Here is a 25,358-nt window from a genome sequence, read left to right as displayed (position 1 = left end):
TTCCATTAATGAAAATGGATTGTCCAGAAGGTATGGGGAGGTATGGTAGCACCCAGAGAGTGGAAAGTGGATGGGATCTAGCCCTGTGACTTACACGAATGGATTGTGACGTGATCCCTGAGTGTAGTTATTACTGTAAAGAATTATCCATAGAATACCAAATTCTCTGAAGAATATCAAAGGCTTTTAATAGAAAGAATATCTGTACTGTACTCAAAGAGTAAAGAAATTCAAAAGTTTTTGACCAAAATATGTAATTAATGTTACTAACATTTATTTTTCTGTTTTATGAAAGGGAGGTCATTTCTTTCTGGGAATCCTGTTATTTTACTGTTGTTTATTTGAATAAACTCACCTGAACAACAAACCAATAGTGTTTCATTTTAAGCCATGAACAATGGAACTGAGTGGGAATGTGTAATTCATGATTTATCTAACTCGAAGACTTACAGTGCAGCTAAACTGCACATGCCTAGAACGACTACCTCAAATCATTTTTCTAGACAATTTCTGCAACTAACGGAAGTGTATCCATATATGTGTGTGTACGTATATTTGTAATTATGTAAATCCAGCTACCACAGAAATATGGGAAGGGCTAAAAACCGCAGAAGGAGAAGTACATCCATGCTGGGCTGGCAGCGTTCTAAGAAATGATTCAGAAGAAGCTACACGGATGTCTCATCCCACACATCCTGTCTTGTGTAGGCTGTCACACCAGACCTGCTGCACCTTGACTGCCCTGTCTAACCTAACACTTAGGCCCCCTATATCCATCCACTAGGACAGCATTATTGATAAAGGCAGATACCAATGAAGTTTCCATATGCCTCAAAAGGTAAGCCTAAATCAAGGCAGAGTAGATATCCTTTGGGGTTCTTTGCATTTTAGCTTTTTAGTCTTACATCAACATTTGAATGCTTCTCTGGGCTCTTAGCTCCATTTCCAAGCTTAAGATCATTTGTGAACCACTGCATTTTGTAGTTAAAGACCACATGTAAAAGTATGGGTAAATGCTGCCTACACTACATTGCAACTGTGTTGTAAATAGCCCCCAGCTCCTACTGCATCTGTAATGCAGATGAATTGTTAAGAAGAAAGTCTTATAAATAGTAGAAAGTGTCTGTTACTAAATTATCTTCTCACTGAAAGCTGATCTGGCCTGTAGGAATGCATGTGGGCAAACAGACTAATTCCTAAACAAGTACGTTTCGGGGTATAAAACAGCTGTTGGTGGGATTATTCTCTGGATCCAACTTCTTTCCCCCTTTTTTCCTTTTTATACACAATGGAATAGGATATAAGACATACTGCAGTGCATATTCTAGTGCAGAATCCAGAATGGTTGCTTTACAGAAAACAATTCACATTTACTTTGTCCTATATGGGGTGTCCTGAACTGTTTAAAGGGAAATGCCTCCGAGCTGCTCAGTTGTACCCAGTGCTAATGGTGAAGCTGGTGCTGACTTACATGAGCTTCAGTGGGCCAAGGGATTCAGCATTTGCTATGCCAGGTCCATCTGCTAATGGGATCTTTGCTGCTCCTTTAGCAAAACACAGTATTATACCCTCAGTGGAAATCTGCTCTGTTTAATACCTCAAAGGCCATAAGAAGAGAAGACTGAGGTTTAAAACATCATGGATATGTCAGTTTGAAACAAAATGTAGGGCTGATCTTTCCCGTCCTTCCAGGTAGAGCTGAAGTCATGGATCAGTTATATGGGATCTGTGTCTGCAGAACTACAGCACTGGACCCAGCCATCTCTGCTGTTAATCTACCTTAATCTAAACTAAAAATCACCTTGTGTGCCTCTCAAATTGATACATATATATATATCAGATGCAGATATTCCAAAGTTTGTTTTTCTCCTTCTTCTAGAAAAGTCTCAAGATATTTAGTAGTGCTTCCTGACGTGCCCACTGCCTGTGGCTTTTCTTTTGCAGAGATGGCTTCCTGCTCCAAAGTTATGGAACATTTTTATGGCCTTGATGTTATTAAAACCCTTATGTTATTATACCCATTCCTCTTCTTATGAGAGTAAACTGCTTCGGTATATTCACTCTCAGAGAAAACACAAGCTTGGAGAAGTTTGCAGTCAGTGTGGAGAGGACCACAGTGCTCGAAATATACAAATACAGTCAAAGAGATGCAGCGTGTCAGCACATCCAGCCTCGTACCATTAGGTCCACTTGGCTGTAGGAATGAAGCAAAAGTAGCAGCAGTGGCCCACCCTTAAAAAAAAAAAAAGCGTAGGGAGCATTTTGGTAGGATTTCACTAGCAGCACATCGGGACAAGCCCTTGCCTGGTACCTGATCATCTTACAGCACTGCTCCCTCTTTGGCAGGGCAGCTGCTCTAAGGCTCTTCCAAGTATTCCTGCTATCCTACGGGCACGGTGGAAAAGCAAAGCTAAACAGGAGATTCTGGGGCTGCCGAAGACATTCTCTCAAGTGCTAAGGCCTGAAATAATGACGTTTGCTGGTAAATCACCAGTTCCCGTCACAGACCCACAGTCTTCCTCCTTTGATCATTTCAAGTGATCTGAAAGAGGAAAAATGTTCTGAAAAACAGAAGATTTCAAATTTCCCCCAAGTCAGGCAAAGACATAATATTTCTTTCTTTGGTGCAAGTGCCTGAAATGTAGAGGTTGTGACGGAAGACAAAACGTCTTCCATCTTCTCTTTCTAAGAGTTTGATTTTTGGTAACATTTCCTCCAGCGTCAGCAGAAGGCTTTCAAGAGCAGTTCATTCAGCAGCTTTTCCTATTTCTGAATCGAGAGTTCCAGTGAAATATTACTGAACATTTAGTCTGATAGATGTCCAAGTTATTCTCTACATAAATCTGTTTCTTTAGCAGGCACTCTCCAATGTGGGTCTACCTCCCTCTTTCCTTCTAAGTGGTTAACTCCTAATTTACTCCTAAATTACTATGGATGTAAGGGGAGAATCAGCATCCTTGGCTTTCCAGCCAACAATAATAGTGTTAAAGTGGGGAGTAAGTGCAGAAACCCCAATGCAAAAGCATGCTCAGCAGCTTTGACCTGGGCAAACTGAAACACCTGATTTCCAAAGGCTGCACACACAGCCCCTTGCTCTGGGTGCTGTCTGGGGGGTGCAGCTAATAGCTGTATCCTTGCCTTGATCACAGGGATGTCAGAGATAAGGAACAGACTCCCAAATTCCCAGCTGATACTTTTAATCAGGAAATCAGGTTTCTGGAGGAAATGAGCTTGAGCCTTTGTAATTCCCAGATAACCGAAAGCTTGATCTTGCTCTGTGAATCAGGCAAATGTCCCATTAAGTTCAGCAAGAGCTTTTTGAAGAAATAGTCCAGGGCAGGATCTGACTCATCCCATGCCAGAGGCAGGTAGCGTTACAGCTTCTGAGCGCTGTTAATAGGGCTAGAATACCCCAAATCTTTCCATGCAACCACGTCTGAGCAATGTAAGTGATATATCATATAAATATAGATTAAACTATTTATAACAACAGCACAGTCTGTGGTTATATTTTTATAGAGGGAGTTTCTGGTGATTATAAATTAAGATATCAATTCTCACATTACTAAAACCCAGTGATAAAAATATCACTATATAACAAATGCAAACACTGCACAGATTTTATTTTCATGATACCTGAATGATTACAGAAATCACCAACAGCTAGTTATTGGTCCAAGTATTATAAAATTTTAAAGTAATGCAAATAATGCTCCTTTCATTCAACGCATTATTTATTTATTTATTTATTTTGAGCTGATCTTCTTATTGAGAAATACATGGAGCAACCCCTGCGAAGATTAATAACATTGGTAAAATTTGTGACAATCTTTCAGTGCAAGCAAATATCTTCCTCTTCAAAGTTTTTTTTTTTTTTTTTTTTTTTTTTTTTTTTTTTTGTGTGTGTGTGTGTGTGTGTGTTTGTATTTTTTTTTCTTCTTAGGATAGAGGGAAATTTAATTCAGGGATGAAAGCAGAATAGCTGTCTAAATTTGGGTTACATATTTACTTATTCATAATGTTACCTTCAACATACCCCACATATTTAGGAAAGAGCTGATCTGTTCCCTGAATTTTTGCTCTGAGAAAGGGCCTGATTTGTGTGAAGACAACGCGTGACCAGGCTGTGGGTCTGACAAAAGGTCATTTATGGCCCACTCACCCTGGCGAGTCCCTCTAGGGCTCTCCAAGATGTCCTCGCTTTCTTCTGCCAGAGCGATACTGGAAGGACGCAGACCTTCACAAGACGAAGGAGGTTTCTCAGCTCAGCGTGCGAAGTGCTAGGGGAGAGAGGGGTCATGTAGGACTGCCATAAAGCAAAAGGGGTCTGCAGACATAAACGTGCACATTTCCTGTGGGCACAGTTACAGGAAAAAGCATAGACCTTCAATAAAAGAGAGCTCAATGGTTTCAAGAGCATATGAAAACCCCTGGACAAGAGACAAAAGCATTAGTGCTATCTGGCCAGCCTTTATTCTAAATGGATTGTTAATTTCCTATTGGCCTCTCTGAATTAAATATTTCACTCAGAAATATAGCGAGGTGAAATTTCTCCCCATGTCTTATGCTGCTTTCCTGGTGGTTCACCTACACAGGCACTTGAAGTACAGAGCTGGATGGAAAGGGTTTCATGGATAATGCAGGTGAAGACTATGACTAGCAGGTGATGCCTTTCATTGTATCACCAGCCCAGCCCAGTAAAAAAATAAATAAATAAGGGACTTCAGTTCACCCTCACAGCCTTGCTAACATGCCTGCAGTTTGAGCTGGCTGGCAGTCAGAGCAGAAATAACCTGATATAGGGCAGGGAGTTGTCTTTCATGGGCTCAGTGTGAGCAAGGAGCATCTTCGGCACCCAGGGTCGGGGGACTCCCCTCAGCAGAAGCAACGTCAACCAGTTTGTGCTCTGCCTTAGGGCAGGGCTGGGGGCTGCCAGCACCTTTTGCACCAGTGTCCCTGTCCCTGTGTCCCAGCCTGGGCTGATGCCACCTGGAAATGGGCTCATCCCCCTGAAATGCTGAGATCCCAAAGAGCTGGTGCATGGAGGACACAGCCCATAGGACAGCCCTGAAGGGCGCAGAGGACAGGGGCACCCCTTTGGGAGCCTCACAGGAGTGAGTGGCCATCCCTGAAGGGCAGCACGGGGCCCAGGAGCTGTGGGTGCTTCCAAACCCTGCCTCACCCCCAGTCCCTCCATCTGCCTAAAGGGGAGGGAGGCAACGAGGTTGGTTTTGCTTCTGGTCAGCATAAATCACAGCCTGCATCCCTTCAGCCGCCCGCTGGCAATGCATTACCCTGGAGAGAAGGGATTTAGGATGCCTCTGGGGACATGGGTTCAGCCGTGAAGGGGCTGGCTGCGTTACCTATAAATAAAATAAATACACCAACAGAGCCAGAGCACAGCTCCTCCAGGAGCTTAGCACATATTTGTCTGCTTAATCCAGCAGGTCTCCCCTCCTTTGCTGGCCGTCAGCTTGCTGTGCTGGCACAGCGCCTGGCGGAGGGGGACCCCCAGGGCTCCCCCCACCGGTACCCGAGGCGCATCCCCGAGCCGGGCTGGAGGAAGAAGAGGAGGAGGAGACACCCGGCGGCAGCAGCACCCCCACCCCCAGGCAGGGGGCTGTAGGGCCGGCTGTAGGGCCGGGGGTGGGAGGGGAAAGCTGCGCCGGCAGCTTTTATACGCGGGGCGGCTGGGGAGCTGCTCCTGCCCGGAGTCATGCGAGGCCGGGGGCTGCTCTGCGGCATCGCCCTCTCGCTGCTGCTGCAGCCACCGCGCCGTGAGTGCGGGGGGGACCGGGTGGGGGACAAGTGCATCTTGCTGCCTGAGCCCTGGGGAGGGTGGGGTGGGATGGGGAGGATGCCATAGGGTGGGGTGGGGTGAGATGGAGAGGATGGCATGGGGAGGATGGCATGGCATGGGGTGGGATGGAGGGGGTCTCCTCCGGCTCCCCCCGGCCCGGTTCCTCGTTTTTTCACTCAGGGGCCGGGCTGGTGAGCTGCTCGCCTCGTTTTTCCCCAGGAGGAGAGGTGGCCGCCGGCTCGGAGCCGCAGCCCGTGGTGGTGGTGCCGCGCTGGGAAGCGCTGGGGAGCCCCGGCGGCGAGAAGGTGGGTGGTGAGAGCCGGCTTGTGTCTGCTTTGCCGGCACCCACGGGGGCTTCGGGAGGCGGGGGGGAACTAATGCCGAGGGCTGGGAGACCCCCGCTTTGGTCCTGCTGCCTGAGCTGTTGGAGGGGCTGCGGGGAGCAGAAGCGCAGCTGGGGGGTGCTTGACTGCAAACACAAAGCCCCACGCCCTGCTCAGGTGCAGGTCTGAGAATCACTGAATGGCTTGGGAAGGAAGGGACCTTAATGCCCACCCAGTTCCAGCCCTCTGAAACGAGTAGGGCACCTCCTGCCAACCCAGGCTGCCCCCAGCCCCAGCCTCATCCCCATCCCACCTGGCCTCGAGCACCTCCAGGGATGGAGCATCTGCAGCTCCTCTGGCAGCCTGTGCCTTGCACACCGTTTGTGTCGGTGCAGAGCTCGCTCTCCTCTTACACATGGCAATTCAGCGGCGTGTCAGTAGTCTGCAGCCGTTTTGGGAACTGCTGGGATGCCAGATTTGAACATCAACCACAAACCACAGTTCCTTTTCCCAGCATCTGTGTTGCTGCTTTCAAGAAGTTATCAGTTGCATAATGAAGTGGGAAAGGACAATCCAAGTGATGTTTAAATGGTGAACCAGGAAAAGGGAAGCTACAGCATTATTCTAAAGAAAAACTATGGTGGCTCTCGATAAGCATTGTTATTCCAGGCTTTGTCCACCCTATATAATGGGAATTTCCAAAACTTTATATAAGAAAAAGCTGCAATGACTTTCTCATGCTCTTAATTCTCTTAAAACTATTCTTGCAACATAGCCTGGAAGCTTTGTTTCTCTCTCATATTGATAGCAATATGAATACATCTGGACAGCATTTGCCCTGACATAAATTTGCTGTGTCTCAGGGGTCTCGCTTGGTTTGTTTCAGGCAAATTCCTGTTGGCTCCCAAATGAGTGTTAGCAAAGCGTATGTACAGCTGGGATGTTTCAGTTACACTGCAATCAATGCACTCTGAAGCAGTGTATTTATTGAAGGAGAAGGGAAGGCATTATTAGTAATAACAATGTTTGCACAACCTTTGAGTAATTACAGTAATAGGCCCTTAGACCCCCTAGCTATGGGCAAGGCAGCCTCTCTTGCTTACAAATTAGCAGAACAACAGACCCACCCTGGGCCATACTGAGCACCTGTAAGTCAGTAAACCAAAGCTCAGCCCCTTGGAATTAGCCATTGTTTTATGGATTGAATGTATTTACTTCTGCATCACCTGTGTGAGCCTGATACAATGCCCTGAAAAACAAAGGACAGATAAAAAAAAAAATATAAGGAGCTGATTTCAGAGGAGCTTGTAATTGAACTTGAAATCAATGAAGTGACGCCCAAGCATGGCTCTGGCTGACAAACCTTTTAACAGAGCATCCTGTTAAATCTGTCATGCTTTCAGTTGGTCTCTTCTGCAAAATCCCCGCTAACACTGAATGAGGAAATAATAGAGTTGATCGTCTCTCACCAGTTTTCAGGATTTTTTGGGGGTGCGGTTTCAGCTGAATAGAGAAGTCTTTTATCTGATGGGTTATTTCTCTTCTGAGGAGTTATTCATCCATTTCCTTTATGTGTAATCACTCAGATCCAGAAACCTGCCTTCAGCCAGTGGTTCTGCTTTGAAAGGGAGCTAAAACCCTGGAGATCTGCAGAGGCCATCTAGTTGGGCCCCTGGAAATGTATTCTATCCTTGAATTATTATTTTTTTTTTAATGGTGGTTTTGGTTATACATTGGCCATTGTGCTAAGAAATTGGGGCCCTTCCCGTTAACACTAATAGCAGCATTAACACAGCCAGCTGTCCTGCATCCTCACTTGGAACCGAGCTATATGCAGATTGCAAACCAGGGCTGTGGCTGGCGTGCTTGAACACACCAGAAAGCTGCTGTCATGGTTTCCAGTCCCTCTGCAGCCTGGGACTAATATGGGAGCAGCTGTGAAATACCGTCCCCAAAACAGTGAGGGCCTGAAGATGTCTAAGGGATCCTGCATCTTACTGACATCATCTGGGAGTAAAAGAATTTTGTGAAAATCTCTGAAAGAGGCGTGATTGCTCTTGTGCTGAAATAGGCTTCTAGAAATGTGTTTTTTTGTTTTTTTTTTTTTTTTTTTTTTTTTTTTTTTTCCCTGCTGTGACAACAAATGAAGCTTTGGTTAGCTAGCTCCTCTATTTGACGTGTAAACCTCTGGGACGAGTTGGGGTGTCCCATGACATGGTCCTGACCATGGTGGGCACCCAGAGGGGCTCAGTGCACCCCTGGGTGCACTGCTGTGTGTGGATACGTTTGTAGTGATGATTTCTGAGTAACAGGCATTGTCTCTTTTGCACGCAGCATCCATTCCGAGCCGAAGTTACGATCGAGGCAGAAGGCCAGGAACTTGTCTTGGAGTTAGAGAAAAATGGGTAAGTGTGCTTGAGCATTGCATTCTGACCTGTGTGCTCACTGAAATAATGTATAAGGATTACAGTGAAGTCAACAGGAAAACCACCACTGACTTAACAGGGTTCTGATAAAGACAGGATGAGGAAGTCCTTTTTGGGATTTCAAGGTTATTCCAGGTCCGAGACCCACTGATGTTAATCAGCCAGGCAGCCCTGACTGCAACAGAGCTTTGTCAGCAAAAAGCAGGTAGTGACCTGGCCTGCAGCCTGTGAAGCTGTTTTTGCATCATAATTCTTAATTTAACCAGAAAATGTTGCTGATACAAAGCTCTCTATTTACCAAATGGCTCCCTGCTTTAGAGTCAGTGTGACTGTAATGAGGATTTCATTTGCTGTGATCAGAAGTGATGCTGCTCCCTGGTTCCTAGGAGAAATGATCTGACAGTTTCTATTCCATTAGTGACCTTCATGCTAAAATAGACTGAAAAAATGCTTTTACATCAACTGAAATGCAGCCTCTTCTCAGGCATGATCCAGCAATGCTGTGTGATAGCATTGGGCATGATGTGTATTGAATTCAGCTGAAACTGCAGGAGACAAAGGGAGGTAGAAAGATTCCTGCCTTGAGGCTTTCTCCACTGGCTTTGTCCAGTGTGTGGATTAGTTTCCAGTGGTAAAAAAGCAGCTGGAAATGTAGCTGCAATAAGCTGCTTTTGCCAAGCAGTCCACTTGCCCTGTTGGTGTTTTATTTTTGAATTGATCTGAAGATTTATCTGTGGAAACACTACCGATTGTATGTCAGCTAGAACCAGCAGAGGGAATAATAGCCTTGGAATAGTAACTCTGGCAGTATTTTAAACGTATTGTATGGGCATGCCAAGCACAGAGCTCAGGGCTCAGCTTTCCTCCTGAAAGGGCGAAGTGTCAGAAGATCTTATTAGTTCTGATGGCAGTGCATAAATCTAAATAATATTTGGGTGGCTTGGAAGAAAAACAGATTTTTCTTGGCATTGTGTGCAGTAAAGCCTGAAGCCTGATGGCTGATGAGAGGAGCGTACATCCTACGAGGTGCTTTCTGTAATAGACTACAGAAACTGCTGGGAGGTTCAGAGCAGCAAAACCTGGACACATCTCCCAGTCAGTCCACACCCGTGTGGGGCTAAACAGAACCAGCCATAAATTCTGTGTCTTGGTGTGTCACAGCTGGAAAAATAGAGAAGGGATGGAAGAGACCAGGCAGCATGAGCTCTGCCAACTTGGTCCTGTCTAATGCAGGAACTATAGCTGGTGCTGACAGCAGTTTCACCAGGGATGGTTTCTGAGCTGGACCTGGAGGTGATGTGCCTGCTGGGGGTCTTCTTCCCAGTGGAAGGGCTGTCTAAAATATTCAGCAATAACTGTGCAGAAGTGAATTCACTGCTGGCAGAAGCAAGGAGCCTTGCAGAACCAGTCTGTATGCAGCGTGGTGACCTAACTCCAGGTGCCTCCTGGGAGCGGAGCCGTGCTATTTCCAGTGCAGGCAAACACGTTGCTGGTGTTGGTAAACACCATGATAATAATAGAGGGCTTCTATTGTGCTTATTTCCTGAAATGTATTTTCATTCATTGAGATATATACATGCAGGCTGAAGTCTGCACACACGGTTCCACTGCAGGGTAATTCCCCTTACAAGGACTGCTGAAATAGGGCGACTGGCTTGGAGTTTTTGGTTTTATTTTATTTTTGTGGAAAATGCAAGTGTTTTATTGATAGCAGCACTTCATGTGGGAGACTTGCCAGGCCTCAAGTCCTCGTGCAGGAGAGGTGATGGCACCATCCCAAAGTGCAAGTCTGTGAATGTGATTAGGAGAGGCTCTGGAGAGCCACCGCTTCTCAGACTCGCAGAGGTGCAAAAGTAGTTCAGAGACTCTCAAACTGAGAGAGCAATGATGAGGCAGCCAGAAGAGCATGAAGTGCATGGGAGCCCTGATAACAACAGCATCCACAGAACACTTGTACGAGAAGGGAAGGAAAACTGCTGCTCCTTGCTGCTGCATGTGGAGTCCAGCCTGGGGTAGCTCCCAGTGCCCAGCAGCTTAACACAGCTGGGACTTGGAGTGCTGACTGGTGACAGATTGGGGCATCTTCCCCAGGGGGTTTGTCAGGCACCCAGGCAATGTGAGAGGAGGTGCGGGTCCCCATTGGGAAGTGTCCCTTTGGAGCCACCTGAAGGGCTAGCTGCTCTGCTTTGAGTTCCCTTGGCAGCGGAAGGTGCTTATGGCTTTTTGAGTTCAAATGAGCCCCAGAGGTCTGGGTCATTTCATCGATCCAGTTTAGAGAAGCTCTGGAAGGCTGGTGGGTTAGGCAACCTTGTTACATGTCCACATGCTCACCAGCCCATAAAGAGATGAAGGTGATGAAAATACAGGCTTGCTTTAGAAAAGGAGGGGGGAAATACAATCATCTATACTGGTTTTGTAGGGATAAACTAGCTTTAAATGAAACAAGCTGTCTTGAGTATGTGGAAGAAATGTTCACATGAAGACTGTAATTTCATATCCTATATGAAAAGGACATGGTGTTCATCCAGAGGTGAAACATTATTGCATGTATTTCTTCAGAACTGCACACAATTCTGTATTTTGAAAGACTCGGTACATCATCTGTGTTTGGGCTTCATATATCTAAGAATACAATTATTGCATTAGTTGTTAACATAATATTGCATTATTTCCTGTTCAGGCATTTAATACAAAGGCGGAACCACACCGCGGTTCCAAGTAGAGTTCACAACACCATGTAACATCTCTGAGTAACGACAAAAGTATATCCCCCAAATGACTTAGGCTTGTTTTAAGTGACCCAAAACCATGTCGTGCAGCTGCAGGATTGGAAAGCTCAAAGCTGCACAAACAACAAATATATGGAGAGATGCCTATAAAACAGTTTTAAAATTGGCTGGGGCTTAGGAACGGAAGAATCTGAGTTGAAAATCTTGGATCAGAAGAGACTATTTTAAAGGCATTCACATTTGTTAATAAAAAGCAGCTTTGAGCCAAGCGTGGAGGGGATGCTGGGATGGTCTGAATATGTGGCAGAGCTGCCTGGTGTGAGCCCTTTCTAGCAAAGGGGGAGTTGATATTTGGACAGCAGAAACCTGTGTGGAATTTTTTTCACTGGAATGCAGGAGAAATAGCTACAAGACTTTTCTCCCTGTCCTCCTCTTTTTCGTGTCTCCCACGGGGAAGGATGACTTGCTGCAAGGGGCAGTGGGTGCTCCTCCAGAAGTCACCTTCCCCAGGGGTGTCCCTGCCTGCAGTGAATCCCATGGGTGCTGTAGGACATGGCTGTGTGTTTTGCCTGGGTGCTTGAATTGTGTTCTGCCTGCTGCCCTCCCACAGCACCCGTGATCACAGGGGATGCTGGTGGCAGGGTGAGGGCAGAGCCCATGCAGGGCTGGCAGAGATGTGCAGCATTGGCCTGAGGACAGCACAAAAAGTCCAAAACCTATCTGGCCTGAGCTTGGGATCAATCCAGATGGCTATTTTGGGTCAGCTGGATCTGATAAGGAGCAGTATCATGTCCAAGCCCTTCTGGCCCCATCCAGGTAGCTGACAATCACTCCTGCCCTATTTGATGCTCTCAGCGGCTCGATGACAGATTTGTATGTCACTTGTGTGTCACGGTTTCCTTCTTTTTCATTTCCAGTGCCTCTTCTCCCAGCTGAATGAGGAAGAGGGGAGGTTGCTGCCCACCCCCAGGCAGGAAGGATATCTGAGATTATTCCACTGATGAGCTGCACACTATCAGTGTCTATTAGACTTCCTGCACGGGGGGTTAAGGGTTACATAAAGGAGGGAAATCGAGTTTATCCTGCTCTGTTGTCTCTCAGAGTCATCAGAAAAACAGGGGTGGGACCTGGAAAGCCATAACTGCCTTTCAGCCTCCTGGTTCCCCTGAGACATTTGGTGATTTCTGTGTGGGGAAGAGAGGAGGAAATGGAACCCTTTAAATCTTTTGCTCCCTGACTCATTATCAGCTAATTTCCCATTTATTTTATTTCCTTTTTCCTCTCAAGGCAAGTTTTATGGTTCCCATTGGTGAGCTGGAGGGTAATGTGACAAATTTTGCTTGGGTCCTGTAACATGATTTACATGATAACTGTCACAGAAATAGGACTGTAGTTCCACCTAAAGAGCTGGGAAACTATTTCTTCCTTCCAAACTGCTGCAGTTTGCACAACAAACATGTTCTCAGATACATCAGCAAAGGCTCTTGAGGGAGGGAGCTTAAGAGCTTTAAGCTTTGTCTGGATGAGATTCATCAGCACCAAGAAAAAAAAAAAGTTTGGATTTCAGTGATTTAATGAAGTGCTGGGTTTTGGCCGGAGACTTGCAGAGAGGTGAATGAAATCCCTGATTTCCCACTAGGGGTGTATACAGAGAGCAGGGCTGCCTGCTTGCATTGTCAGGGGTGCCATTTTGGTGGTGTTTGAGATGGGGTCACCTCAGGTTCTCATCATAAATCCTGACATTGGGGAACGTTTAAGAGTCTGGGAAGTGAGGAGTCAAATTCCCCTTCTTGCCCTACTTGGATCCTACTGGAAGGCAGTAGAGAGGGACCACAAATCGTAGATGGAAATCTGATGTCAAAACTTTCTTGGGAGAACCAATTCCCTCCATCCCCAGATGCTGGCAGCCAGGCTGGACAGATTTATTGTGATTTGAGGAAAGGGACAAGGAAAGAAATGTCAGAGACTGCAGGCTTCATTTTTCTTAGTCCCAAGACTTAAAAATGAGGAGCAGATATTTCTCACAAGAGGCTTGTGGACTGTCTTTTTTTTTTTTTTTTTTTTTGGGGGGGGGGGGTGGGAGGGTGGTGGTGAGGTGGGACAAAAAATATTTTTGTCTCCTATTTTAAAAGTGGCAGCTGTCCATGCAGACCAGTCCCTCTGTAAAATGAACCCAAATAAAGTAGCTGGTGGGACTGAATTATTTTAAAAAAGAAAAAAAAAAAAAGGGCTTGCTCCCATGGGTGAGCGCAGCAGCGTGTTGGTGGGGTGCTGCCATTGCCCATGATGATCTCTGACTGCGGAAAACACACCTCCCATGGCTCCCCCTGTGATGGAGGCCTCTGAGCTCCTCCGAGGCTTCTGCTGGCAAGTGATGTTTCACAGGCGGACACAACTGCTCCCCTTTACCAGGAGAGCACGGGTGAGGCTCCCCAGAGCAGCTGGGCGACGTGCACTCCCTCAGGCAAGCACGGCTGCAGTAGAACAGCCCCAACAACCTCCTGCTGTTTTGGGGAGCTCTGGGGTGTTCCCTTTGGGGGCAGCTGCCTGCTGAGAAACCTGGGTTTGCCCCCACATTTTCTGCTACCGAATGCCATCGGCTCGCGTGTGAAGTGCATGACTGCATCTCAATGTGGCAAGGCAGCGAGGCGCTGCCCCGGCCTGCCAGCTTCACGCGGCGGTGTGGAGAGCGGGGCTTTGTCTCCAACAATGATATCATTGACAGCCTGGAGCGGGGCCAAGGTCGCTCCATGCCGGCCATCGGCAGAAACAGGCTCAAGCCATCTGTACGTTATGGCACCGAGCCACTCGTGCTTCATTTGGCTTCCTTGCTTGCATTGAAGCGGGGTCCTGAGGCTTTCTGCAGGGCAGGGCCTGCCAAGAGCCGGCTCTTCCACCCAGTGTGTGCAGCCCCAGCTGAATCTGGGGGAGCAACTGATCTTGCCGAAGGCTGGTTGCTGCTGGGAAGGTGTGTGGGATCCTCGAGGACACCCCGAGTGCTCAAACAGCCCCACACAGCTGCAGCTGTGATCAGGGCTTAACAAAGGAGAGCCCTCCCATCCCCAAACCACTTTCACTCTGATTTCATCAATTCCCTCTGCTGATAATCCATCTAATGGCCAACTCTGTGCTGCCTTTTAGTGAAGATGTGTGCTAGCAGTCTGTCAGCTGCGTGGCTCTCTGAAGCCTTTACATGATGCTGTTTTCACATCCAAACCTCACAGGCATTTGCACCTACATCTAAAGCTGTTTCAGAGATGGCTGCAGGGCTATATAACATAACAGGAAAGAAAGGATCAAATCATGCTGTGTTTTTCTGTGCTCTCCTCCTCTATTAAGACCGTAAACCTTGTGCTCCTATGGAAGCCGTGAGTCAGGTCCCACAGCATTTGCAGGGCTGAGCTCCCTGGGAGCTTGGCAGTGTCCTGAAATGGTGGCAGATGAAGGCCACGGAGGTACCTAAGCAGATAAAAGGCTTTGGCGTACTGGTGTCTCGCTGGTCTCTCCTGTTTATCCAACAACACATGGAGAAGAGGAACTGATGGGCTGATGACTCTGGTGCACTTGGAGCTGTGAAGGTTTCTCTTCTATTTGTTTACGCTTTGGTGGTAAACTTGATGCTAGCTGAGGAAGTGAGCCGGGCTGGGAATGAACTTTCACAGGCTGTGAAGTGCGGTAGCCCCTTGAGAGTATTGCAAGATGTCCTGTTGTTTTTCCTCTTTCCTACCCTCCCCACCTCACACCGCAGCAGTGTTGCAAGAGCCCCAGGGCTCCCCTGTGCTACAGCGAGGGAAGACCTTCAAAACAAGGCTGTTTAGGCTCAGAATAAGAAGCTGGGTCTTGCATGGGAAACCTACGATGTAGTACAGGAGTCTGCTGGTGGAGAGGGAATTGAAAGTCATCAGATGGCACTGCTCAGCAGCTGCACAGATATCTAACTGCACAGACAGACCGCTCAGCAGCATCATCCCCTTCCAGACCTCTCTGTCTGCTGGTAGGAAGAGAAGTGCACACTGTGTGCACTGTACCATCATCTTGTGCCCAAAAAACCTGGTGTGCTGGGCTCAGCCATGGGGCTGGGTGGGAGCTGGAGGGGCAGATGAGTCGTGGGCACCAAGAGTCAAAGCATTGGGCAGTTTTGTGGCGCTGGGGCAGAGAAAAAACTAGCTATTCATAGCGCATGCTTTCCAAGAATAAGGGAGCAGGAGGAAAACACAGGCGTGCTTGTTTGGGAATGAAAAAGTAGGCTGTGCAAGCCTCTGCTACTGGAAATCTATGGGCTGGTGTCTAATTCTGGCTGCAGTAGCACCAGGCAGATTCACATCGGTTTCACGTCTCCTCTCGAGATGACAGTCTCTTACAGAGACCAGATACCTGCCAGAGCACATTGCTCAAGGCAATTTCCTTCCAGTTAATGCAATCTGTTGATTAAACATTTGTTTCTTGCAGCCTCCTGCTGAGCAAGCTACTGCAGTCAGGGAGCTGAAGGGAGTTATTTTTTGTGGGATAGCACTTCTGGGTTTATCTTCGTCTTGCAGATCGGAGATAGCTGGAAAACAGCAATTGAGCCTTCCGGATCGCTGACAAGATCTAGTGATAGGAATTAGCACATCAGAAAGAAACGAAATGAGCTTTCCTGGGCTGCAGTGAACTCTGAAAGTGGAGATAAAAGCTCCTGTATTCCTGGCATCAAATGCTATCAAGTAAAGCAGTGGCACACGGGTTTGGTTGACACTAAGGCATCGTTACTTGTTCGGGTGTCCTGCCCTTTGGATGCGGGATGGGGAAGCACTTTCATACACTCTGATAAGAGGTGGTGCTTCTTTCCGGAGGCTCAGGCCTAATTTAATCAGTTGTTATCACAAACACACACGCTCCATTATTGAAACAGAGGCTTTGAAGGTACATTAGACCTGATTGCCACGTATTAAAAAAAAAAAAAAAAAAAAGAGGGGGAAAAAAAAATCTTCAATTTTGCTTCTTGTACTGATCTGTCAGGTCATGTTTACCCAGCCTGAAGAAACCATACAAAAAAACAAAACCTTTTGCTCCTTTCCTTCATGTAGAGCCTGAAGCAGCGATGCAGAGGGGCCGAGCTGCAGCTGGGCGCTGCAGGTGTCGCTCTGCCCGGGGCGCGCAGCATCCTCGTGCTGCAGCACGGGTGGTACCTCCTGGGGGGACAGCAGCACGAGGTTGCTGTGCGAGAGTGCTGGATTGACCGGGCACGTTCTAGGATCCAATTTTTTGGAAATGAGACCATTGTTTAAAAAAAATAAAAGTTTTAAAGCTGTGTTATACTGTGGCTGAGATGGACACAGGATGTGACCTTCTTGGTTTGGCCCAGATTTTGACTTACTGTACTTTTTTACATCACTGTTTAGTAAATGCAGATGTTTAAAAAAAGGGGAAGGCTGTTTCCTCTGGAACCAAGTCAAAACACTTACTATTCAGTGCACAGGAGCGCCTTTTATAGACTTTTGGCCTGATCCTGGGCTAAAGACAGGGAGAATATTGTCTATATGAGGATGGCATGATCAAATTCAAACTGGGGAATCAGCAGTTTTCTAGAACAAAGATGTGAATCAGCTGCTGGTCAGAGGTTGAAACGCAGATGCAGATTGGTTTATAATTGCGCTCAGATCTGAGCACTGGAGAATCTGGATTTGAGCTATGAACTCGCACCCATGCTCCAGTGCCAAGATGTGTCCTGAGCTGGCCTTCAGTGTGCTCAGCCTCCTTCCAGTAAATCTGGGGCAGAACTTTGCAGCAGAAAGGAGACTCTGCACAGAGACTTTCACCCATTAAGGGAGGATGATGATATTTTATTCATTTTTTTTTTTGTCTTCACATAAAAACTTGCTCACTTGAGGCTATTAGAAATGCAGTTCAGCACCTGATTGAACTGAGGGATAGCCTCTCCATTATTGTTTTAATTTAATTTAACAAATGGCTTGCAAGAGCACTTAGGAAGATGGCTTGCCACATCCCTTCGGAAGTGGGTGTGCTCCACATGAGAAGTGCAGAGCTCCTGTGAGGGCAGTATATAGCTGGATGTGGTGAGGTCAGGCAAATTTTCCAGTACAAGTAGGAAAATAAATCCAGGTCTAAAGAAATCTCTTACTGTCTTCCTTCCCTGCCCCCTTTTTTTCCCTGGTATCTGCAGAAACCTCTTTGCACCAGGCTACACCGAGACTCATTACAACCAGACAGGACAAGCTCAGACCATGCCCCTGAGCCATACGGTGAGTGCAGACCCCGGCGTGCAGGGAGCAGCAGGGGAGCATTGTCCTCCAGAGCCTTTCTTCCAGGCCAGGCTCCCCACAGCTGGAAGCTGAAGGGGAGGGAAGTCTGGCTTACTGGCTTGGGGTTTTCCAGCGAGAAAGCATCTCCGTCACCAAACAATGGTAAAAACACCTTCCTGTTTTTGCCTGAGCTCTGTTATCTGCCGAGGTCAGCCAGCACCATTGCTCCCTAATCTCTGCGAGCTGGAGAATTGTCCATTCCTCCCACTGCTCACCCTCTTGCTTTTAATTCTGCCACCCCATGCTGGGGATGTTTGCAGCCTTTGGGAAAACCAGCCCGAGTGAGCTGGCTGCTCTCCAGCTAAGCCCCCCATGAATTACTGCTCTCACACTGCCCTTGGCTGGCTGACTGCCGCAGCGGCACAAAGATGCGCATTGGTCGCGATATAAAAATAAGAGATAAAGTCCCCATGAGATCATCTTTACTGGTGCTGCCCCGGGGCAAGGGGAAGGGCCGGGATGGGCATGTTGGCGTTTCTACCCCAAAGCCTCCTTGTCCCTGCCAGAGGCTGCCTTTGTCTTGCCCGGAACCCCCAGGCGGGGACTTCCCCACTGCCCATGGCGTCACCCTCCCAGGCATGTCCTCCAGGGCCTGACCCGGGGCCAGCTGCCATCGACAGGCAGCTCCCTTACAGTCAGCTCCACATCTGCTTCATGCTGAGGCCATCCGAGTTGCATCCTTGGGGATGTGATGGAGACAGGCACCACTTGCAGCGGAAACAGAGCAATTAGTGGAGTACTGGGGCTCAAACGGGACTCAGTGATGGCTAAACATAGTGTGTGTCCATCCCTGAAGTAAATTGCCAACCCTGCTGCCCTCTGCCTTGCAGGAGCACTGCTTTTACCACGGGACAGTGCGGGGCAGAGAGCACTCCAGCGTGGCGCTCAGTGCGTGCAGGGGCCTGCGGTAAGTACGGGGGTCAGTGCTGTGCCATGCACCTCAGGGTCTGTCTGGGCAGGATGGCCTGTCCTCAAATCCCACCTAGCAAAGAGTCCTGGGCACTAAAGGGAGCACGTCAGGGGAAATATCTTCAGTTCAGGCATCGTCTGGAGCAAGAGGCATCTCCCAGTAGTGACCCAGGGCTGTGTCCCTCACAGAGACGGGGACAGGACTCACCCTGTCCCAACCCAATGCTCTTGTGTTAATACCAAACCCAGCTCCTTCTCCCAGCCTCTCCCAACTGGCCAGTTTTTGTGTTTGGGGACAGCCTTCAGGTCTGAACTTCCCCCAGCATTGTCAGCTCTGCTTCCTCACTTCACTGCCCGCTTTCTCCCTGGGTGGTGCAGGGGTTGTGTGTTCCGCCTTTAATACCTTGGCTTTGGTCATAATGGAGTCTCTGGCAGAAAAAGACGGTCCGTATGTGTTCATTTACACCAGCTCTGAGTTTGTTTCCAAAATACCATGTGCGCTTTATTGATATTAGCGGTCATCTGCTCTCAAGAAGTAATTGGGAGCTGTGCTGATGGGACATGGCCCAGCCAGGAAGCAGCCCTTGCCAAAGCAAACCCCAGAAATCTTAAGTGGATGTATAGCAGGCCAAAGAGCCCGGGGAAATAAACAGGGCAGTGTGGCCACCTGCGGTTTGCAGTAAGTCATCCAAAAGTAGTCACAGGTGTGCTCTGCTTCTGCCAGCCTGCCTCGTCCCCTTCTAGCTAGAGGAGACAGATGTCTGGGGGTGCACGTAACAGCTCCTGCACCCCTCAGGCCATCTTCTCAGGGTGTTCAATGCCCTGAGTGTTTCATACTAGAAAGCCAACTGGGCCACTGCAGGGTTTTTTCGTATGCACATGGAGCCTCTGCTTGGGGGCTGCCCTGTGGAGAGGAGAGAAGGCAGGATAAGGTCCTGAACCTGAAGGCAGCTGTAACCAGAGGCTCTGGAGGAGAAGGTGACCATCCCAGCTTAAGATGTTGTTGGGCTCTACGAGTATTATTAGGAACTCGGGGAAGCTCTGAGCTGATTCATGGCTTAGGCTTTTTGGGAAGAACTGGAAGGAAAGTGGGACAAAGCATAACAACAGCTCCCTGCTCTCCTTAAAGCTGTGTGGCTGCGCTTGCTCCCATAAGTAGCCGTGGGATGGAAAAAAAGGCTTATAAGATGTGCCTCTGGGAAAGTGCTTTGAATATGATCCTGAACCACAAGGAAAGCACTTTGCAGTCACATACATTATTTATTGCCCCTTTTATGACCCCTTTTGTCAGGCACTTGCTCTCTTCAGTGTGAAGCAGGTTTTCTTTTCAAAGGGAGGCTGCACGGGGTGGGATGGGCAGCTGGAGAGAGCCGCCATGAGGAGGTGGGGCGTGGGGCTTTTGGGGGACAGGCCCTGGTTGTGGCCAAAATGGCACTTGATGTGAGAGGAAACAAAGAAAGTAAAAAACAAATTCTTAATTAGAAATTGTTATAGGTCTTCTCAGGAGATGGAAGAAAGTGGAAAAATACCTGGGTTATGGTGGCACCCACTATTTGTCCACATTGGTGTTGTGCTTTTTTTTCTTCCCTACAATGAGACCGTGAGACAGGGAAATGAAAGGAGACAAAATCTGCAAAAAAAGGATGCAAAAACAAACTTTTTTTCCCATTGACAAAAAACAAAACAAAACCTTCACTTTTTTTTTTTAGGCAGTTCTGCTGCAGACAAATTTCTCTGATCAGCTGAAAAATTTCCACTGCCACTAAAGAAAAAGCTGTACTTTAAATAAATAAATAAATAAAAGCAGTCCTTGTTGCAGCAGCACGTGCTCTTACAGCCTTTCATCTGATTGTCAGAGCCCATTTTAACAGCTTTTAATATATGCAAGCTCAGGAATTCCCCCTTCTGAACTCAAACTATTCCCATCCTTCTTTTGAATGAGCTGCTCAGCCTGGTAGGGATAAATGCCTCCCCAAGACAGCTGGGAGCGCAGCAGCAGAGGAAGGATTTGGCTCACTTTGCTGCAGTAGTAACTAGTTTTCTGTCTCTCTGCTTCCTGCTCCAACAGAGGACTCATCATGCTGAGCAGCAACTCCAGCTACATCGTGGAGCCTGTCCCCGGCAGTCCAGACCAGCACTTTATCTACAGGTTGGGTGACCTGAGGCTGCAGAGAGGAGCCTGCGGCCACCAGGACAGCACGGTCACAGCTGAGGGCTGGCTCAGGGACTTCACAGCCGGGGTGAAATCACCCCACCTCAGGGTGAGGAGGGCTCTGACCGGGTCCCCGTGTGATGCTCCAGATTTCCCCCTGGCTCCCAGCCTGCGGATCCTGCTGCTCTGCAGGAGCACAGCTTGGAAAGGGAAATGGGCGAGAATATCTGAGCGTTGTAGCAAGCTGGTTGCCAAACAGTGGTTCTGGCAGGGAACTCAATAAGTGCTGTGAGAATGGTGACAAAACCAGGCTGTTCCTGCATGAATTTTTGCAGCCGGTACATGAGCAAACTGGGATGGGCTGAGAACATGCACATCAGCGTGTGCTATAACTGACTTGTGATGCTGTTTGCTCTAAATCAACCGCATCTTGAGGTCCCTGGTGGGGTGGGGTGAATGGCCAGTGGAGAAAAAAAAAAAAAAAAAGGTGAAAAATAGCCTGTATGTATGTTTTGCAAAGGGTTTCTTGGGGGATATTGGGGAAATAACCTTTGTTGCTGCCGCTGTAGGTGAGGCGGGATACTCTGCAGACTACGAAGTATGTGGAGCTGCTGCTTGTGGCTGATTATGCGGAGGTGAGAAAAGGGATGGGTTTTATACCAGATGAGCACTGGGCACAGGGCGAGCATCCTGCCTGCAGCATTGCTGGTGCCATAGACATCAGACAGGTGCCATAGCTGGGGCAGGCAGGCTTCCCTTTGCCATCCCAAATGTCCTGCCCCCACCTGCAGCTGGGGAGAACTGAGTCTCCGTCACTGCTGTCCCCTCTGCTGCCACCATCAGCCACTCTTGCCTAGCAGGTTATGACTGGGATGAAGGACAAGGGCTGGGGGTCAGTTTTTGCCTCCTGAGGTACCAGTGATCCAGAGCTGAATGCTCCCATATCTTCATGAGCGTTTGGGAGCCCCTTTGCTGCCCCTTTGGTTAAGGATGGGAGAGACTGCCTTCAGCCTTGGGTCACCTGGGGGTGTCTAGCAATGATGTGTGTCTCTATTTCATCTCTAGAGAAGATAACCAAGATTACCCTCTGCTTTGAGCTCTTGGCAGAGATAGAAATAGGTGTTTCAAAGGCTCCAGGTGATAGAATAGGGCTGGAAGAGACCCACTGAAGCCAGCAATCCCTCCCCCGTGCCCAGCCTGGACTGCATGCCAGATGTACTTACTGACAGTGCAAACTGTGCAGTGTTTCGTTGATCATTTAATCTCCAGCACAGACAGGAGTCGAGCTGATCCTATTTATAATTTACAACATGAAACTCCAGCAGTGAAAGCCACGTACTGCTCTGGGCTATAATTTATTCTGAACAAAACCAGAGAGCAGAAGCCATTTCAGTCTCCTCTATAAGGCAGCAGGGTGCCAGAGAAAGTATGAGAAAACACATCATACCCAGGAACTGCCATATGCTGTTGACCATTTCATTAGACAAGCTGGGGTAGGCACCCTCGCAGTGTAGCTGTGAACTGCCCTTATTTTATTGCATCCCTTGCTAGGAGAAAAGTCCTAGCTTTTTCAGTCTCCTTAATAAAAATCTCAACCTTTTGCAACACTAATTCCTTGAATCAAACACTGTTCACTAAAATTAAACCATTAATTACTGTGTGGCTTAAATAGGCAAATTTCTTCTTCCTGGATGTTACCATATATTCTACCTAAAAAATGTTGATTTTTTTTGATGACTTTGGGTTGCTCCACTCAGTTCCTACCACCACTGGAAAAACATCCCTGCCGTGGGATGCCAGGGATGAATTCTGAATTTGCATGTACAGGTGGGTTTATAGGGAGATGTACAGTGAAGGAAGGATTTGGGCATCATCTTCTAATTCTCAAAATAATGTGATATGTTTTAACACATTTCATCTCTTCCTAGTTCTCTTCGTGCTGCTGACATGTCCATTTTATTCAGTTTCAGAAGCATCACTTCAACATTGGAGCAACAAGGCTTAAACTAGTGGAGGCTGCTAATTACGTAGATAAGGTGAGATCAGGTGTGCAAGATCTAAGGAAGACAAAGCTCAGATTGCCAATTATGAGAATTGATTGTGGCAGAGGAAGGCTGTCTTCTTGGGAGAGAGAGTAATGTTTTGCTAGTTCTCCCCAGAGACTTGGGGAGTGGAGACTGTTTTCCCAATTGTTCTGTTGTTGGACACTGGGGATGGGGTGGGGGAGTCTCCTTTCCTTAACATGAAGCCAGCAGGAGCATCTCTTTATTTTAATGCATCTCTGTATTAACTGTGTCACCTAAACACTCCTTTTTGGTAAAGGACTAAGGTATTCACTTCAACTTGTAGAAATATTGGCAAGTAGGAGCCTTCAGAGGTCATCCTTGCAGTGGTACACAGTGCTGTTGAAGTAAACATCACTGCTTTTCAGATCTACCCTCTTCGTACTCCCCATCTCTCCTTAAACTCCTTCCACTGCTCCCTGCCCAGGAAGACTTGTCCTGTTTGTACTTGATGTGGGCAGCAGATTATTTCCTTCCTTTTGGAGGAATTTTGACATATCTAAAGATTAACATGATGTCAGTCTGTCAGTCTCCAGTCTTTGTTTCTCTTTTTTCTCTCTTTTTTTTTTTTTTTTTTTTTTTCCTAGATGATATCTCTATCATTCATTAAGAAAATGAATGTTTAGCATCTCTAGTCCAACCCAATTTAGTCTTGTGGGTGGTGCACTTCTTTTCATTCTGCAGAGTCATGGAGCTAAGTTACAATGCATTTCCAGAGAGAACATCTCTGATCATGTGTTTCTTTCGGTAGTAGCATTTACCAGTGTTTATACACAAGGTTTAAAAGGCAATAAAATAAATTAGTGGTGCTCATTTTGTCCTCTCTTTTCCCTCCTGTATCTGTCAGTTTTACAGGTCCCTGAATATCCGTATTGCCTTGGTGGGGCTGGAGATCTGGAATCAAGGGAACAGATGCGATGTAACTGAGAATCCCTACTCCACCCTGAATTCCTTTCTGGCCTGGAGTAACAAGGAGCGGGTGTACAGAAAATACGATAATGTCCAACTAGTCACGTAGGTGTATTTCTTCTGAAATAACCCGGTTCTGAAAGTGGGTTGTGTGGGTGGGAAATCATTATCTTGGATTATATTGTTCTAAGCTTCAGCGAGGCAGATTTAGGTAGTGGCTGCTCCACCAGCGATGGCACCCAGAGCACAATGACTTTAGGAAAAGTGTGGGTCTCCGGGTATATGGCAATCTCAATGCACGTGTATCAGTGTGCATCAGTTTTATGTATGCATATCACAAGCAGCTGCACATGGTCTGTCACAGCTACACATGCTATTTCAAGAAATTCTGAGCCATAAGCGAGGCCTGTGAAGGGGAGCTAAGCCCTTTGCAGAAGGCATTTGTTCCTAGCTCACTGTGCTGAGACACAGCAGCCATGGTGCTGGGAGCTGATGGTCTGTGACTCATCCCTCTGATCTCATTAGGGCCAGTAACTGTGGCCAGCAATGCAGAAGTCATTAGAAGAAAAATCTGCAGCAAGTCTTAGACCTTCTTGCCTCTCCCATAGTAATTCACTGATGAGCAAATTCAAAGATGGAGCCTGTGGGAGCAAAACGCAGAGATACAACACCTCTCCTCCTTTTTTTTTTTTTTTTTTTTTTTTTTTTTTTTTTTTTTTTTTTTTCCCCTTTAACATTTCTATATTTCTTCTTGATGCAGTGATGTCCTGCACAGTAATAACAGGGCTCCTGCATCAGACACTGGCAGGGCCAGTGCAGATTTCCAGCTTGCCAGGCAGGAGCTGAGCACGGCTGCACCATGGGGGTGTCACCAAGCTCTGTCATGTCCCTGAATCCCAAGCCAGCAAATAGCAGGCATAGGGTAAATGAAATATTCACAATTAGTACCCAATTAAGGATTCAGAAATAGTCTTTTCTGTACCTGCTGCAAAGCTCAGCAGAGGACACTTTTTGGCACTAGACCATTACGAAAAATAAGATTGGCTGGCAGGTCCATAAAATAAAGGACCAGTCCAAGAAATTTAAGGCCTAAGGCTTTATACCTCTGGTCTAATGTTTTGTACCTGAAGATATTACTAAAGAAAATGTATTCAGACACAGTATGTGTACAAATCTTGGGACTGCAGGTTGCCTCAGTGCCATTTCATGCTCTTTCTGGGTTGATTTTAGGGGTGTGTCCTTCCAAGGTACCACAGTAGGCTTGGCTCCCGTGATGTCCATGTGCTCTCATTACCAGTCAGGAGGAGTGAACATGGTAAGTTATTGCTAATGCCTAATGTGATGTTTCTTGCCAGCAGTGAATATATGCAACAGGTGCCTCCTAAATCCCAGGAATAAAATATTTCCTCTGAAGGCCTGTAGCTCACCTGCTCACAGGCAGAAATACCTTCAGCAGATGTTTTCTACAAGTAGCATTGAGAAATGACCCCGAGGTGCATGGGACAGGCACAGGTAAAACGCTGACTTGCCTCTTTGACCTTGCACAGGACCACTCTGATAATGCCATTGGTGTTGCTGCTACCATTGCCCATGAGATGGGACACAACTTTGGCATGAATCACGATTCTGCTGGCTGCTGTGCTACCCGTGCGGAGGATGGAGGCTGCATCATGGCTTCTGCAATTGGGTGAGTCTGGCTTACTGGGTCTCACTGGGAAATGCAGGGGGCTTAGGGGAGGAAGAAC

The 25,358-nt window shown here is 47.3% G+C and overlaps 1 protein-coding gene across 1 annotated transcript in view; it reads left to right on the top strand.

Annotated features, from left to right (window-relative positions):
* Positions 1–5,589: 5,589 nt before the first annotated feature.
* ADAM19 (ADAM metallopeptidase domain 19) overlaps positions 5,590–25,358 on the top strand; it is a 32,259-nt gene continuing 12,490 nt past the window's right edge. Inside the window, exons 1-11 of the mRNA XM_038186297.2 lie at positions 5,590–5,777; positions 6,020–6,105; positions 8,458–8,528; positions 17,442–17,520; positions 18,411–18,487; positions 20,558–20,750; positions 21,211–21,276; positions 22,606–22,677; positions 23,552–23,718; positions 24,844–24,928; positions 25,161–25,300. Of these exons, the coding sequence (XP_038042225.2) occupies positions 5,717–5,777; positions 6,020–6,105; positions 8,458–8,528; positions 17,442–17,520; positions 18,411–18,487; positions 20,558–20,750; positions 21,211–21,276; positions 22,606–22,677; positions 23,552–23,718; positions 24,844–24,928; positions 25,161–25,300 (1,097 nt within the window). The 5' untranslated portion in view covers positions 5,590–5,716. The remainder of the gene's footprint in view (positions 5,778–6,019; positions 6,106–8,457; positions 8,529–17,441; positions 17,521–18,410; positions 18,488–20,557; positions 20,751–21,210; positions 21,277–22,605; positions 22,678–23,551; positions 23,719–24,843; positions 24,929–25,160; positions 25,301–25,358) is intronic.

This window comes from Anas platyrhynchos, chromosome 14 (genome assembly GCF_047663525.1).
Source record: "Anas platyrhynchos isolate ZD024472 breed Pekin duck chromosome 14, IASCAAS_PekinDuck_T2T, whole genome shotgun sequence".
NCBI classification, from domain to species: Eukaryota; Metazoa; Chordata; class Aves; order Anseriformes; family Anatidae; genus Anas; species Anas platyrhynchos.
Note: the sequence above shows the minus strand (reverse complement) of the source record. Positions and strands in the feature narration are given on the sequence as shown.